Below are 12,632 nucleotides of genomic sequence, written 5' to 3'. Positions count from 1 at the left end.
AGTTCAGGGTGCTATTACTCTCTGGAAATATTTGACTTTATAGTCCTTAGCCTTTTCCAATAAATAATATCCTGTAAAGAAATTTAAAGCACTTTCTTGTTATGGATGCTAATTTTCAGAGAGAATAAGTTTTCTGTAAATGTACATCTTTAGCCATAGCGCAAAACTAAGATCAAGAACAGCTGCTGTTATTGTAACCCCATTTTCAAAAACTTGGAATCTTAGAGTAGTTGGTTTAATATACATCAGGTTAGGTAAACTATGTCTTCATCCCATGCAGATGGAGATGGAATATGCCTCATTTTGCTAGGTAGATTTTAGGAAGTTGAAACAGGGATAAAGTATAGCAAAAGAAGGAAGGCAAACTTAACCTTAGCAACAGCCATCCATTCCTGTTCTAGACAACAACATAAAACTCAGTGCATGGCATTTTTATGTTGCTTTTAAATTTTAAGTGACCGAATTTTGGTTTTCTGGCTGTTCCATTGTCTTGGAATTATATTACTGTAAATAGTCTAGTTTGCTAGCCAGGTTTTATGTAAATTGAGTAATTAAACAGTGCACTAATATTTTTCATTTTCTTTTGGGATGCTAGGATGATTGTCTTGTAAAGGTGTGGTATAACACTGATAGTTGGAAAGCAGCTGTTATACCTCATGCTAGAACACCAGAAACAACAGTACAGGAAGTGGCGTTCTCATTTATTTACTTAGTCCATCCTCGTTCTGTAAATGACTTTTCATGGCGAAAGACAAGCAATTACATGCCACGGTGAGGACGCTTATTATTTCTTGTTAGAACTGTTAAAAAGTGTTTTCAAGGCTCTGTAGTAGTGCTTTAATTAACCATAGCTGATTACCTATAGGTTTCTATGTAAAATAATGAATTACCTTCCAATACCTTTAAACGGAAACAAAAACTGTGAATCCCAATGCTCTAGTACACTCAAACAAACTTTAGTTTGAGTTGTTGTTATTCACATTGAGGTATATCAGCAGGTTGTTCTTAAGAAATTGCTGGCTTGTTTTGCATTTTTTTCAAAGAGTAAAAAAGAGCATTCTATACAGTGTTTCTAAGCATCCATCCTCACATGTTTCTTGCCTAAAGCAGTTGACCTTAAACCAGAAAATTAGACCTGTTGTGAGTAATAGCACTTTGTAGGATGCAGAAAGCCCTATTTCTGAAATGTTTGTGTTTAACTTCGCTTTTTCCCCTTAGTGGTGCTGTATGTAATGTATTGTTGACGTGCTGCAAGGATAATATATGTCGTCTCTGGGCAGAGACTTTGTTGCCCAATGATAGCCTGCTGTATGAAGGTGGATACAACCATTGTCCTGAACCAGTGAAGTTAACTAATAACTTTAAGAGGAATGCTTCCAGTAAAGAAAGCATGAAAAATGCTTTGGAGGTAAGAAGCTAAGTCAGTCACGTACAAGTCGGCCTCATGTATAAATTGAGGGCCAATTTTGTGACCAAAATTTGTCATTTTGATATGAGCCATGGATAAGTTGAGAGTCATTCAGTGGAGAGAGGAAAACACCAGTGGCACCTCAGGGTCCCAGCTGCTCCTGCACATCACCACCGTTTTTTCATTCAAGAATTCAAAAAGGGTAGAAATGGTGCCACAGCAGAGAGAGTAAAGGGGATCAATGTGTTTTAAGGTTCTCCTGGGATGGATTAAGCTATTGCTTTTCCCACTCTATTGAGAGAATGTAATGGTTCCCATTTTTTTATAAGAATTCAGTACAGTGCTTACATGGACCCATAGATTACTCAACCTAGGATTTTGGATTGATTCTTGACTAAAATTTCTAGATTTATACCTGAGTAAATATGGGATTGCATTTGTACTTGCTGAGCATTCTGAAATCATAAACCTAATTTAATAGGGTTTGTTTTGTTTTCCTAATGAGGATGTTTTTATTATTTGACACTTCTTTGCATAGACCATATTTTTATATAAAACATACTGGCAGTAATTCATATTCAATATCTTCAGTTTCATTAGAAGATAATTTTTCAAAAATGGTTTTTCTTTCCTTGAATACTGTCATGTGATTTATCTTCTCAATAGCTAAACCTAAGACCATTTCGGCGCGGACGAAGAAGATCGTTAGCACTTGCACATACAGGGTACTTACCCCATCAACAAGATCCTCATGAAGTTCATCGGAACACTCCACTGCAATCAAATGCACTTTGCCACTTTCATATTGCTGCCAGCATCAATCCAGCCACAGGTGATGAAGAATGTAAAGTTATAGTATATATAATAATATAATATAATAACTTTATTTTTGTATCCCACCTTCATCTCCCCGCAGGGACTCAGAGCAGTTAACATGGGACCAAGCCCAAATTACCACAATAAAACAAGATAAAATACATTCAGAATAAAAACAAGCATTATCAACATTAAAATTACACAGATTTAACCACCATTTTAGACAGTAATGCAATAATAAATAAAACCGCTAAATAAGAACAATAGCGATTTAAAATAGTGAAAGACTGGGCAATGGTGTGAGGACTGCATAATTAAAATCTGATGAGGTAGATAATAAAGTGCTGTGGTATAATGGGTGAATTCGGAGGTGGGATAAGCAAAGAGAATTATTACCAAATAAGGGCAAAAAAAACCAAAAAAAATATAGGTGCTACTTGACTTTTTCTCTATAACATGGGTTCCCAAAGTGAGCCCTTGAGGCTCCGTGAGTGATTGTGAGGGGCTTCACATCAGACAGCGCCACTGATGCTACTACTATAGGTGCTACTACTTCTCTTCCTCCTCCTCTACTACTCCCCTTTCCCATCTCCATGACGCAGACTGCCGGACGTGCAGCATATCCAATATGGCCCGCCCTGGGGCTGTCCCTTGGAATGGATTGGTTGGAAGGAGCAGGTCGCTGCACAAAATCTAAAAGCCAAGCACTCTGAGCTCAGAAACCACTAGCAGAGATCACAGGAGTGGAACTGGGACAAGGAGCCGGCAAGACAAAGTGTCCGAGAAGCAAGGGAAAGGGCGCCCCTCCACCAAGCCTCATTCAGGTCTAATTCACGGCCTGAATGAGGCTACTTAGGAATCCGCCTCCCCTCTGTCAGGCCAAGGTAGCTTGGCTGACAGGCAAAGGGACTCTTTGGCCTAAAGGAAGAGCAGCAGATTCCATCTGGCCTCATTCACAGAGTCTTCAAAACCTCTGCTGCTCCTCCATCAGGCTGAGACTGAGGCCTGAGAGAGGCTGAGACCGAGGCCTAAGGTAGGCACATGGCTTCCCTTTGCCTCTTGGCTGACAGGCAAGTGAAGGAGTGCATTACATTGGATAACAAATCTTTTTTGTCATGCGCACCTCAAAATCGAAGTGCACATGATAATCAATGGCGCATTACACCCAAGTAAATGTGGTAGTTCTTTCATAAGATCTTGGTGAATTCAGTATCAATTATAGTTTCGGGCCATAGAACATTACAAATATTTGTCAACTGGATTCAGGGACTAGCGCAGGATTAATAAAAACAATAACTTTTTGATTTCAGAATTATAGTAATACAATTATTAAAAAGAAACACCTTTGAAGACGGTTCGGAAACTACAGTTGGTACAAAGATCAGCGGCCACTGGCTTCCGATAAGTTTCCGGGCCCAATTCAAGGTGCAGGTTATCACCTATAAAGCCTTAAATGGTTCAGGACCTGCCTATCTCCACGATCGCCTCCTCCCCTACAAACCTACACTGATCCTAAGATCTTCCAAGGAGGAGCTCCTCTCGCTCCCACCTCTGTCTCAAATGCGGCTCATGGGGACGAGGGAGAGGGCCTTATTGGCAGTGACCTGTTGGCTCTGGAACTCTCTCCCCAGGGAGATCAGGTTGGCTCCCTCCTTGCCCATCTTCCACTGGGAATTGAAAACATGGATGTTCCGGAGTGCGTTTGAATGAATAAGCCCATCAGACTTGTCATCAAACTGTTATCTGTCTGTTTACAAAACCGTATGGCACTTTATCACTGTTCCTTATTCTGTACAATATAGCACTTTAATGGAACCTGTCCCCGTGTCCCACCTTTATTCACTCTGATTTTACCTATGGACCCTTGAGCTCTGCACCAGTCACTTTTGCAGTGCGTAAAAATGGATGCTCAGGCTTTTAAAGTAATTGTCATGTTATGTCATTTTTGTTTACTGTTGAAATGTTCTAATTTTCTGTTAAATTCTGTGCATGTAATGTTATGTTATGTTGTTGTTCTGGCTTGTACCTGTGTAAGCCTCACCGAGTCCCTTCAGGGAGATGGTGGCGGGATATAAGAATAAAGTTGTTATTATTATTTTATTATGACACAGCAAACAAGATAGATATGCTGGATTTCATATCACAAAATCACAAGTCGAACACTTCCCAAGTGTCTAGGACTGTGTGATGTATTTTTCAGATGATGCGCGCAGAGGCCACTCTGCTGGGATCTGCGCGCATCATCCGAAAATACATCACACAGTCCTAGACTAATAATAATTATTATTATAATAATTATTATTATTATTACTACTACTACTACTACTACTACTACTAGTCAAAGAGATCTTCTGGTATGTCCATTCTATAGCTTCTAATTATATTATGTGACGTGCTACACAAAGGGCCCTGGAACTAATCCCTCATATAAGACATGGCCCTACTGTATTGCTCTTACTTTTTAGCATTTATTTCCTTCATTTGGTGATTGTTCAAGGTTTGAAATAGATGCACTGAGACATAATTCAATGCAGCTGATTGGGTGGTAGAATATTTGAAGAAAAGTTTGAATTGAAAATTATTACTAATATTACCATATGGGTTAAATAGTGGTTTACTTTTGATATTTGGTATTCAGAAAAGCATATACCAAAAAGGATATTTTTATTTATATATATATATATATATATATATATATATATATCTTTCTCTCTCTTCAAAAAAAGACAGCCTTTCTGTGCTATGCGAAAAACCTTTTTTGAAAGTAGGAATTTCCCAAACATTTCTCCTTTAATGCATATGGTCTGGCTGTTCAAAGAAAGATATGTTAAAAATACCCAGTGGATATTTCTTCAGGTGCAACTAAAAGAAATATTTAGGATATTTAAGATATATTTTCAAGCAGATATGCTGGTTTGGGGTTGAGGGGAAAGTCATATATGTTTAATTTTGAGTTACAGCTTGATGGACTGCATTGTGATGCAATTGTCTCTTTGTGTTGCATTTAATGCAATGCTATCTGATGAAGCAGAATAGAAATTTGTTTCCACCCATGTGACAAGAACTGGTACTCTTATTTGTGACATACTGTTATCATATTCAATGTTTTCTAGAAACTCACTGCAAATTAGCAGCAGATGGCTTTGGTAATCACCAGTCTAACTTTTATAAGCACAGATTTAATGGACTTTTGGAGAAATACACAATGTAGCTCCTGTAATCTTATAATTTGAACAGCCAGAGTTTGGATAATGTTGAACTCTTTAATAAAATTAAGTTTGACTAAAAACAGAAAATATTTAACATGTGTATCTTCTTTATTTAAATGAAACTTTACAATTTTGCTTGCAGATATTCCTTTGCTTCCTTCCATCATGTCTCTGAGTCTTAATGAAAATGAAGAAAAACATGGTCCATTTGTAGTACATTGGCTAAATAATAAAGAACTCCATTTTACCCTGTCAATGGAAGTCTTCTTACAACAGCTGAAAAAAAGTTTTGAACACATTTCTTCAGAGGCTAGCACTGAAGAATCAAACCAGATGGATTTAAAATCTGATGAAGGTAACTTGCATGCCTAGGTTTTCCCTGGTAGATTTCTTGATAAAATCATATACTGTAATTGTATAATTATTAAGACAGCTCACTGCTTTACATTGCATGTTAAACATTATGTAGCTAAAAACTATTTTATGTTTTTGGATTGTTTCTGCAAAAATTACACCTAAAAGACAGTCCTAGTTCCCAAAATTCCATTGTGTGTGTGTCTCTTAATCCTTGAAGCTGTAACTGTCTAAAACTTTACTGTTTATGATTTCCCTCTGACATTTCCTACTCAGAGAGCAAGTAGTTTATCCCATATATGCATGATCTATCTTCTTCCCATGAAGACCTGAAGTAAGTACAGCTATACTCAATTAGGACAGACTTCTGAGTAGATGTCATTTGCTCTGTAACCTTTCAAAACTTCAAGAGAACACCTTTGAGCAGGTCACCTTGAACTATGAGGAAAGTGAAGAGTTTAAAATCACAGATCTTATTCTTGCTATTTTTATCAGTGAAAGATAAGAGACCACACAAGAACATGGACAATGCAGCAAATGAATGAGTTCCCATGCAGATGGTGTCAGCCAGTGACGTTTGGCTTCTTAGACCATTGTCTCAGATGGGGTACATTTCTCAAACTCCAGGAAGACTATAAAAGCATGGTGAATCTGATCAAGACGACTTTAAACAAAATCCTTTGGGGGTTAAACATGATCACATAAACATCTGTCCAAAAGCAAAGAGATTCGTTCTAAAGAAGAATCTGGGGAAAAGATTGTGAGCTAGAGTAAAATGTACAATAGAATAAAAGATGAGGACAAAAACCACTTTAAATGTCTCTACACCAGTGCAGAGAGTTTAGGAAACATATATGATGAGCATTAATATTACTTTGTAGGGACAACAAAGACTTGTTGTTATGACATTTATTGTTAGAATATAACAACTGAAATATATAACCTATTCAAAAATTAGATGGGAAGAAAAGAGAGGGGAATAGCACTGTATATCAAAGACAAATACAGCTGAATGGAAAACCATGTGAGTGACCATACAAGGTCTGTAGTGAACACTTGTGTAAAGGTAAATGAATAAAGAAATAATAACAATATTGGTGGACAGTTACAACAAGCAACAAAACCACAAAGACGTGATGAATAATGCTTTCCTCCAAGAAGAAACCAATGGTAGTTATGAGGGACTTCAATTATCCTGTTATTTGCCAAGAGACAAGCTCTGCTAAGCATAATCTCCAACAAATTCCTGATGTGCCTTGCAAATAATTACTTCTTTCAAACGGCAGAGGAAAGAACAAGGAAATCAGATTTGGCCACCAGAATCAAAGCAATGGGTACTGACCTTGTAATGGTGGTAGAATTCATGGTTGTGGGATAGGCCAAAGAAGAGTATAGCCAAAAACAAACCTTTGACTTCAGGATATACAATTTTATCAAGTTCAGAGAACTATTGGATGAAATCTCATGGCTAGAGCTGTTAAAAGAAAAGGACTCAGCATGGATGGGGTTTCATTGAGAAGGAACTGCAAAAAGTATGTTTTTCTTTCTCATTAAAGGGAAAGAAGCCTTGCAAACTATTGAACACACATATATCCAATAAAATGTATAATTAGAAGACATGTATATTTTGATAAAATTGTTGACATTCTAGAAAATCTTCCAGGAAGCTGTATTACCTATCACTTTAGCTATGGTTTGAACATGCAGATGCTTTATAACAACACTTCTTTTGTTCTTCCAGAAACTGATGATAGTAGACAAAATCAGAAAGGAAATCAAGAACAAAGAGAGCTTACGGAAGAAAAACCAGTTTCAAATTCAAGCTATGTTCCCTTGTCTCCTGCTGCTATTGATCATGAGATTGAAATACAGCTTTCTGAATGGAATAAAAATGCAGACATGTTATTTAGTATTCATCCTATGGATGGGTCATTGCTAGTATGGCATGTAGATTGGCTAGATGAATACCAGCCAGGCATGTTTCGCCAAGTACAGGTATTATGGCTGTTCTGAAGAAATATTGTTATCAGTGGTGTTAAATTTTGAGTATAAAAGTTTGACATGACTCTAATGTTTCTTTCTTTTTCTGTTGTAAAAAAAACAGGTGTCATTTGTTTCAAGAATCCCAGTAGCCTTTCCCACTGGTGATGCAAATTCACTTTGCAGAAGTATAGTGATGTATGCTTGTACAAAGAATGTTGAACTTGCTCTTCAACAAGGCAAACAAAAACCATCTAGCCTTGGGCGTTCGTGTTCTATGTTAATTTCTTCTGGCCACAGTAAATCATCAAACAGTTTAAAATTAAGCATCTTCACCCCAAATGTTATGATGATTTCCAAACACGCAGATGGATCGCTAAACCAGTGGTTAGTCAGTTTTGCGGAGGAATCTGCCTTTTCAGTTGTACTCAGCATTTCTCACAAATCAAGATATTGTGGACATCGTTTCCATCTTAATGACTTGGCTTGTCACTCAGTACTTCCATTGCTGCTTACAACTTCTCATCATAATGCAATCAAAACACCTGTTCTTCACGGCACAAAGGAGACACCATCAACATTTCACAGTAAAGACAATGCAAACACAACACATGATCTGAATACTGTTTACAGTGAACTTATCCTCTGGAGAGTTGACCCGGTTGGGCCACTGTCTTTTTCTGGTGGAGTTTCAGAACTTGCACGAATAAATTCTCTTCATGTGTCTGCTTTTTCAAATGTAGCATGGCTACCTACCCTTATACCGAGTTACTGCCTAGGTAAGTTTTCTTCCTTGTAAATAAAAATACTGGAATTGTAGCAGAAACACAGTTAAGAATGAAGGATGCTTATCATATTCATATGCTTATCTTCAGTCAGACTATTGATGCTTGCCTTTAGGTGCATATTGTAATTCGCCAAGTGCTTGCTTTGTTGCAAGTGATGGACAACATTTGCGGCTGTATCAAGCTATAATAGATGCCCGAAAACTTCTCTGTGAACTATCTAATCCAGGAATTTCTGTAAGTAAATGCCCCAATGGATTTGTTCATTATATAATTTTATGAATATTGCCAGCTAAATTTAGCCAGATTATTTTAGCAGATTGATAACTTGATTTAAAATTTTATTATCTCACCAAATGCTTAAGATGAGTAATGGGTTTAATTACTTAGTCTTGCTTCCTAAACATTATGCAAGTATCATCGTCACAGTTTGTCAGTAAGGCAGTTCAAAGCATGAAATCTAAAATGACCTGGTAAGAAAACTGCTGGCTGTTCTCTTCATGTTTTAACATCTGGCTCTGATTTCATCTTGGAAACAGTTTGTTATGAGATAGTTCCTTTTTAAAAAATGAAGAAATAGATACATAGGCTAATTTATCTTAACCAAGGCTGCCCATGCAATGCGTGTAAAAGCAGTTTTAGGATAGGAAACATCTATCAAAAGAAATACAGGGGTAGAGCTGCACACCAATCCCTATCCCTGCTGCTTTCCTCAAATTTATATCCATTAGCCATTGCATGTAAATTAAAACAAAATCCTGGGGTTTGAGACATGTATGTCAGTGTCTATATGAATTTTATAAACATGTACTTTTTTTTTCATTTTGGGGCACATTTACCTTGGCTTTCAAAAATAATTTAAACAAAATGTCTACATATCAAATGTTCCTTAAATCAGCTTTCCCATTCTTCAAATGTATTGGACAACAGGTTCCACAATCCACATCCCCAGACAACAATGAAAATAGGAGAAACCGCTGTAAAAAAATTTTTTTTAAAAAAAATCAAAACTTCATTGTCACCAGGAATTAACAAACTGAACTTTTTAAAAGTCTGCCTTTGTAAGATGTGATTTTATGATTAGGGCAAGGGATCCCTGCTGATTGCTGTCAATCCAATATTTAGTCAACAGACAATGAAATAACAGTAATTTCTAAATCATAAGACTGTTAATATCTGGCCTTTGTTACTAACTCTACAGAAATATGTTGGTGAAGTTTTTAACATCATAAGTCAGCAATCCACAGCTAGACCAGGATGCATTGTGGAACTGGATGCCATCACAAAGCTGGTAAGGGGTTTTCACTTCTTAAATGAAATCATAATTGTTTTATCTTATTGGAAATTAAAGGGAGAAGACCTCATCACATGAGTATGTCTGCTCACGTAATGGTATTTTCTCCTTTCTCACACCCCCTTTCCCTAAATTCTTTCCCTGATTCTAAACATTTTAGAGCAGATTTTGTCAATAATCTAGAAGCAATGAGAATTATCCCTCTCCTGATCCCAATAATAGAAGCAAACTGAAAGTCCTGGATTTAATCCATAGTAGCTGTTCTCCTGAGAACAGTATATCCCTGATCACTTTTAGAGAGTGTTACTTATTTTCAGCATTTCTTATTGGAAACGATGTAACTTGAATATATATAAAAACGGTATTCTGTTGATTCTGCTGCATGTGTAAATCACACTTAAATTACACTTAAATATATTAGCAAATCTTGGTCTCTGAATGAGTGACATTGTAGTCACTCTACTATATTTAAATCTGTGTTTGTTTGTTTTTAATTTAGCATGGTGGGAAAATGCAGTTGCTTCATGTTTTTCAAGAAGATTTCATTTTGAATAACCATGAGAATAGACTGTCTGAAAAAAAGACCATGTTACCTGACTCTGGTAAAGCACATATATGTTTAGTAAATTTTGAGAACAGTGAAATGATTGTGATTATATAACAAGCTTGTAGCATTGCTTTGGATATTTTGAATAGCCTTAGTAAAATATAAAGCCTAAAATAGCAATTAAAGTTTGGGATTTTTTAGGATAATGGATTGCTAGTAGCTTAGACTAACACCCTTGTAATAATTTAGAAACAAATAGGTATTTTATATTAAGTGCTGAATAGCATGAAATTACTTGACAATCTGGCAGTTATTTCCTAAATTCCAATATTATTCAAACTCTTTGCTAATTGAATTGTCAAGAAACCCAAATTAGAATTTAGGATCGTGTAAAGTTGCAAATATTACTGTGTATGTATAGAATTAGTATATAGGATGTAGCAGAACAAACTGGGGGATCATGAGAGTTAACTATAAGGTGGAAACCGGATCTTTTGAAAGTTGTGTCTCAGCTAAACACAAGTACACCTCTTGATGCTGCTTGCAAGCTGTCCCATTACGCAGAAGTAGTAATGGCTAGCTGGCTTCTCCATTTATTCTCCATTTCTTTTAATTTATTATGAGTGGGGGAAACTATAAATATGTACTGCAGTCTGAAATATTATAATCTGTTTTGTCACCTCGGCACTCTCCCCCATTTCTACATAATTCTGCTGCATGTGTAAATTAGATTCAATACAGGTTTTGGGTAGATAACTGAAAACCGAGCATGTGGTGTTTTTGTTTATTTTAATTTTTTTACCAACCAGCAGCATTGTTTGTCACATTTCTTGCTACTGTCTGAATTCTTCTGAATGTAAAGATGCTGGTGTCATATAGAGATCAAAGCTACGATAAATCATTGAGAAAATGTTATAGTATATTTGAGTGCAGCAAACTGAATTGAGTCCAATCCCATGCATGTTTACTTGGAAATAAAGGCTGAATTCAAACATGGATAGCAGGGGAAGAAAAACTAGATGCAACACGCAAGCATAAGAGATTTAAATCATTTGAATCATCCACCTACCCAATTATGCTGTTAGCTTTGAGGGGAGGGGGTACCACTGAAAACGAAGGGACTTTTTATCCCAAAAATGACTTGCTGTTGATAAGAGAGGAACCATCAGGATTAAGATAGGGAAGGAAAGGTGGAGTTCCCTTAAATTTTGTAATCCTGAGGGGAAGAAAACTCTTTCTCCAGCAAACACGTTCAACAAAACAAAGCAATAATGTGATACCTAACATGCTTAGCATCACACCTAGTTTGTTCCACAGTAATAGTACTTATTCTGAATGGATTCTGCATAATAATTGTGGACTAAAACTATGGAATTTTACTAATTACAATTTGTTCACTTTTTCTAAATAGCAAATCCCATTGAAATGTGTGATTAAAAAATATTATTATTTTCAGTATGTGTATGTATGCTTTTATCATGTTTTTCCAAAGTAGGTCATGGCATTTTAAAACAAATTAGCCTATAAAATCTGTTGTGATATGCCATTCAATCTATACACCATAATTATAACAGTAAAACATTTATGCAATAGTAATTTCAAACAATATTGAGCAAAGTGTGCTATTTAGAAACCCAGTGTGGTTAATGTGGTTTGGGTGTTGGATTAGAACACTGGGAGACCAGGGTTTGAATTCCAGATTTTTTCAGAGATCTAGGGCCCATTAGAGGCTTGTTAGGCAGTTGAACATGGTGTTCTTTCCAAGGCTCTCTGCTGTTCAACTGTGTTCATATAGGTCACATATTCTTCTCATGAGGAACACAAATTCCCAAACATTCATGGCTGATTGTATGCTCACATCTTACCTGGAGAGAAATTTGCCATCCAGAATTTTCTTCCTACTGTCTCATTATGCCACTTAGGCTTTTAATGTCACCGAGTTTGAACAAAAATGCAAACTCACCATTTTACCTTACCTGAAGTCTGGAATAGTATTAATTAGATAGCTTGAAAGAATATCATGATCAATGGAACTGAAAGTTGCTGAAATGTGGGGAACTAGCAAGAATACAGTCTCTTTAACTGCTGCAAGTCATAAATTGTGGTCCAAGCTGTTTTGCCCATGTGTCCATGGTGATGAATGGGATGGATCTCAACAACTGCAATTTTCTAATGTAATACAGATTTTCTGGACCACCAGTTTGTTATCCCAAACATTAGATTAAATGCTGCCTAGAAG

The 12,632-nt window shown here is 36.5% G+C and overlaps 1 protein-coding gene across 2 annotated transcripts in view; it reads left to right on the top strand.

Annotated features, from left to right (window-relative positions):
• dmxl1 (Dmx like 1) overlaps positions 1-12,632 on the top strand; it is a 98,195-nt gene that overhangs the window by 32,455 nt on the left and 53,108 nt on the right. For both annotated transcript variants that reach the window (XM_003223034.4, XM_008114044.3), the window contains exons 7-15: positions 596-771; positions 1,219-1,408; positions 2,075-2,240; positions 5,576-5,788; positions 7,529-7,782; positions 7,892-8,546; positions 8,668-8,789; positions 9,754-9,843; positions 10,346-10,448. In XM_003223034.4, the coding sequence (XP_003223082.2) occupies positions 596-771; positions 1,219-1,408; positions 2,075-2,240; positions 5,576-5,788; positions 7,529-7,782; positions 7,892-8,546; positions 8,668-8,789; positions 9,754-9,843; positions 10,346-10,448 (1,969 nt within the window). The remainder of the gene's footprint in view (positions 1-595; positions 772-1,218; positions 1,409-2,074; positions 2,241-5,575; positions 5,789-7,528; positions 7,783-7,891; positions 8,547-8,667; positions 8,790-9,753; positions 9,844-10,345; positions 10,449-12,632) is intronic.

This window comes from Anolis carolinensis, chromosome 2, assembly GCF_035594765.1.
Source record: "Anolis carolinensis isolate JA03-04 chromosome 2, rAnoCar3.1.pri, whole genome shotgun sequence".
Taxonomy (NCBI): domain Eukaryota; kingdom Metazoa; phylum Chordata; class Lepidosauria; order Squamata; family Dactyloidae; genus Anolis; species Anolis carolinensis.
The sequence above is the reverse complement of the archived record's forward strand: the minus strand, read 5'-3'. Positions and strand labels throughout refer to the sequence as shown.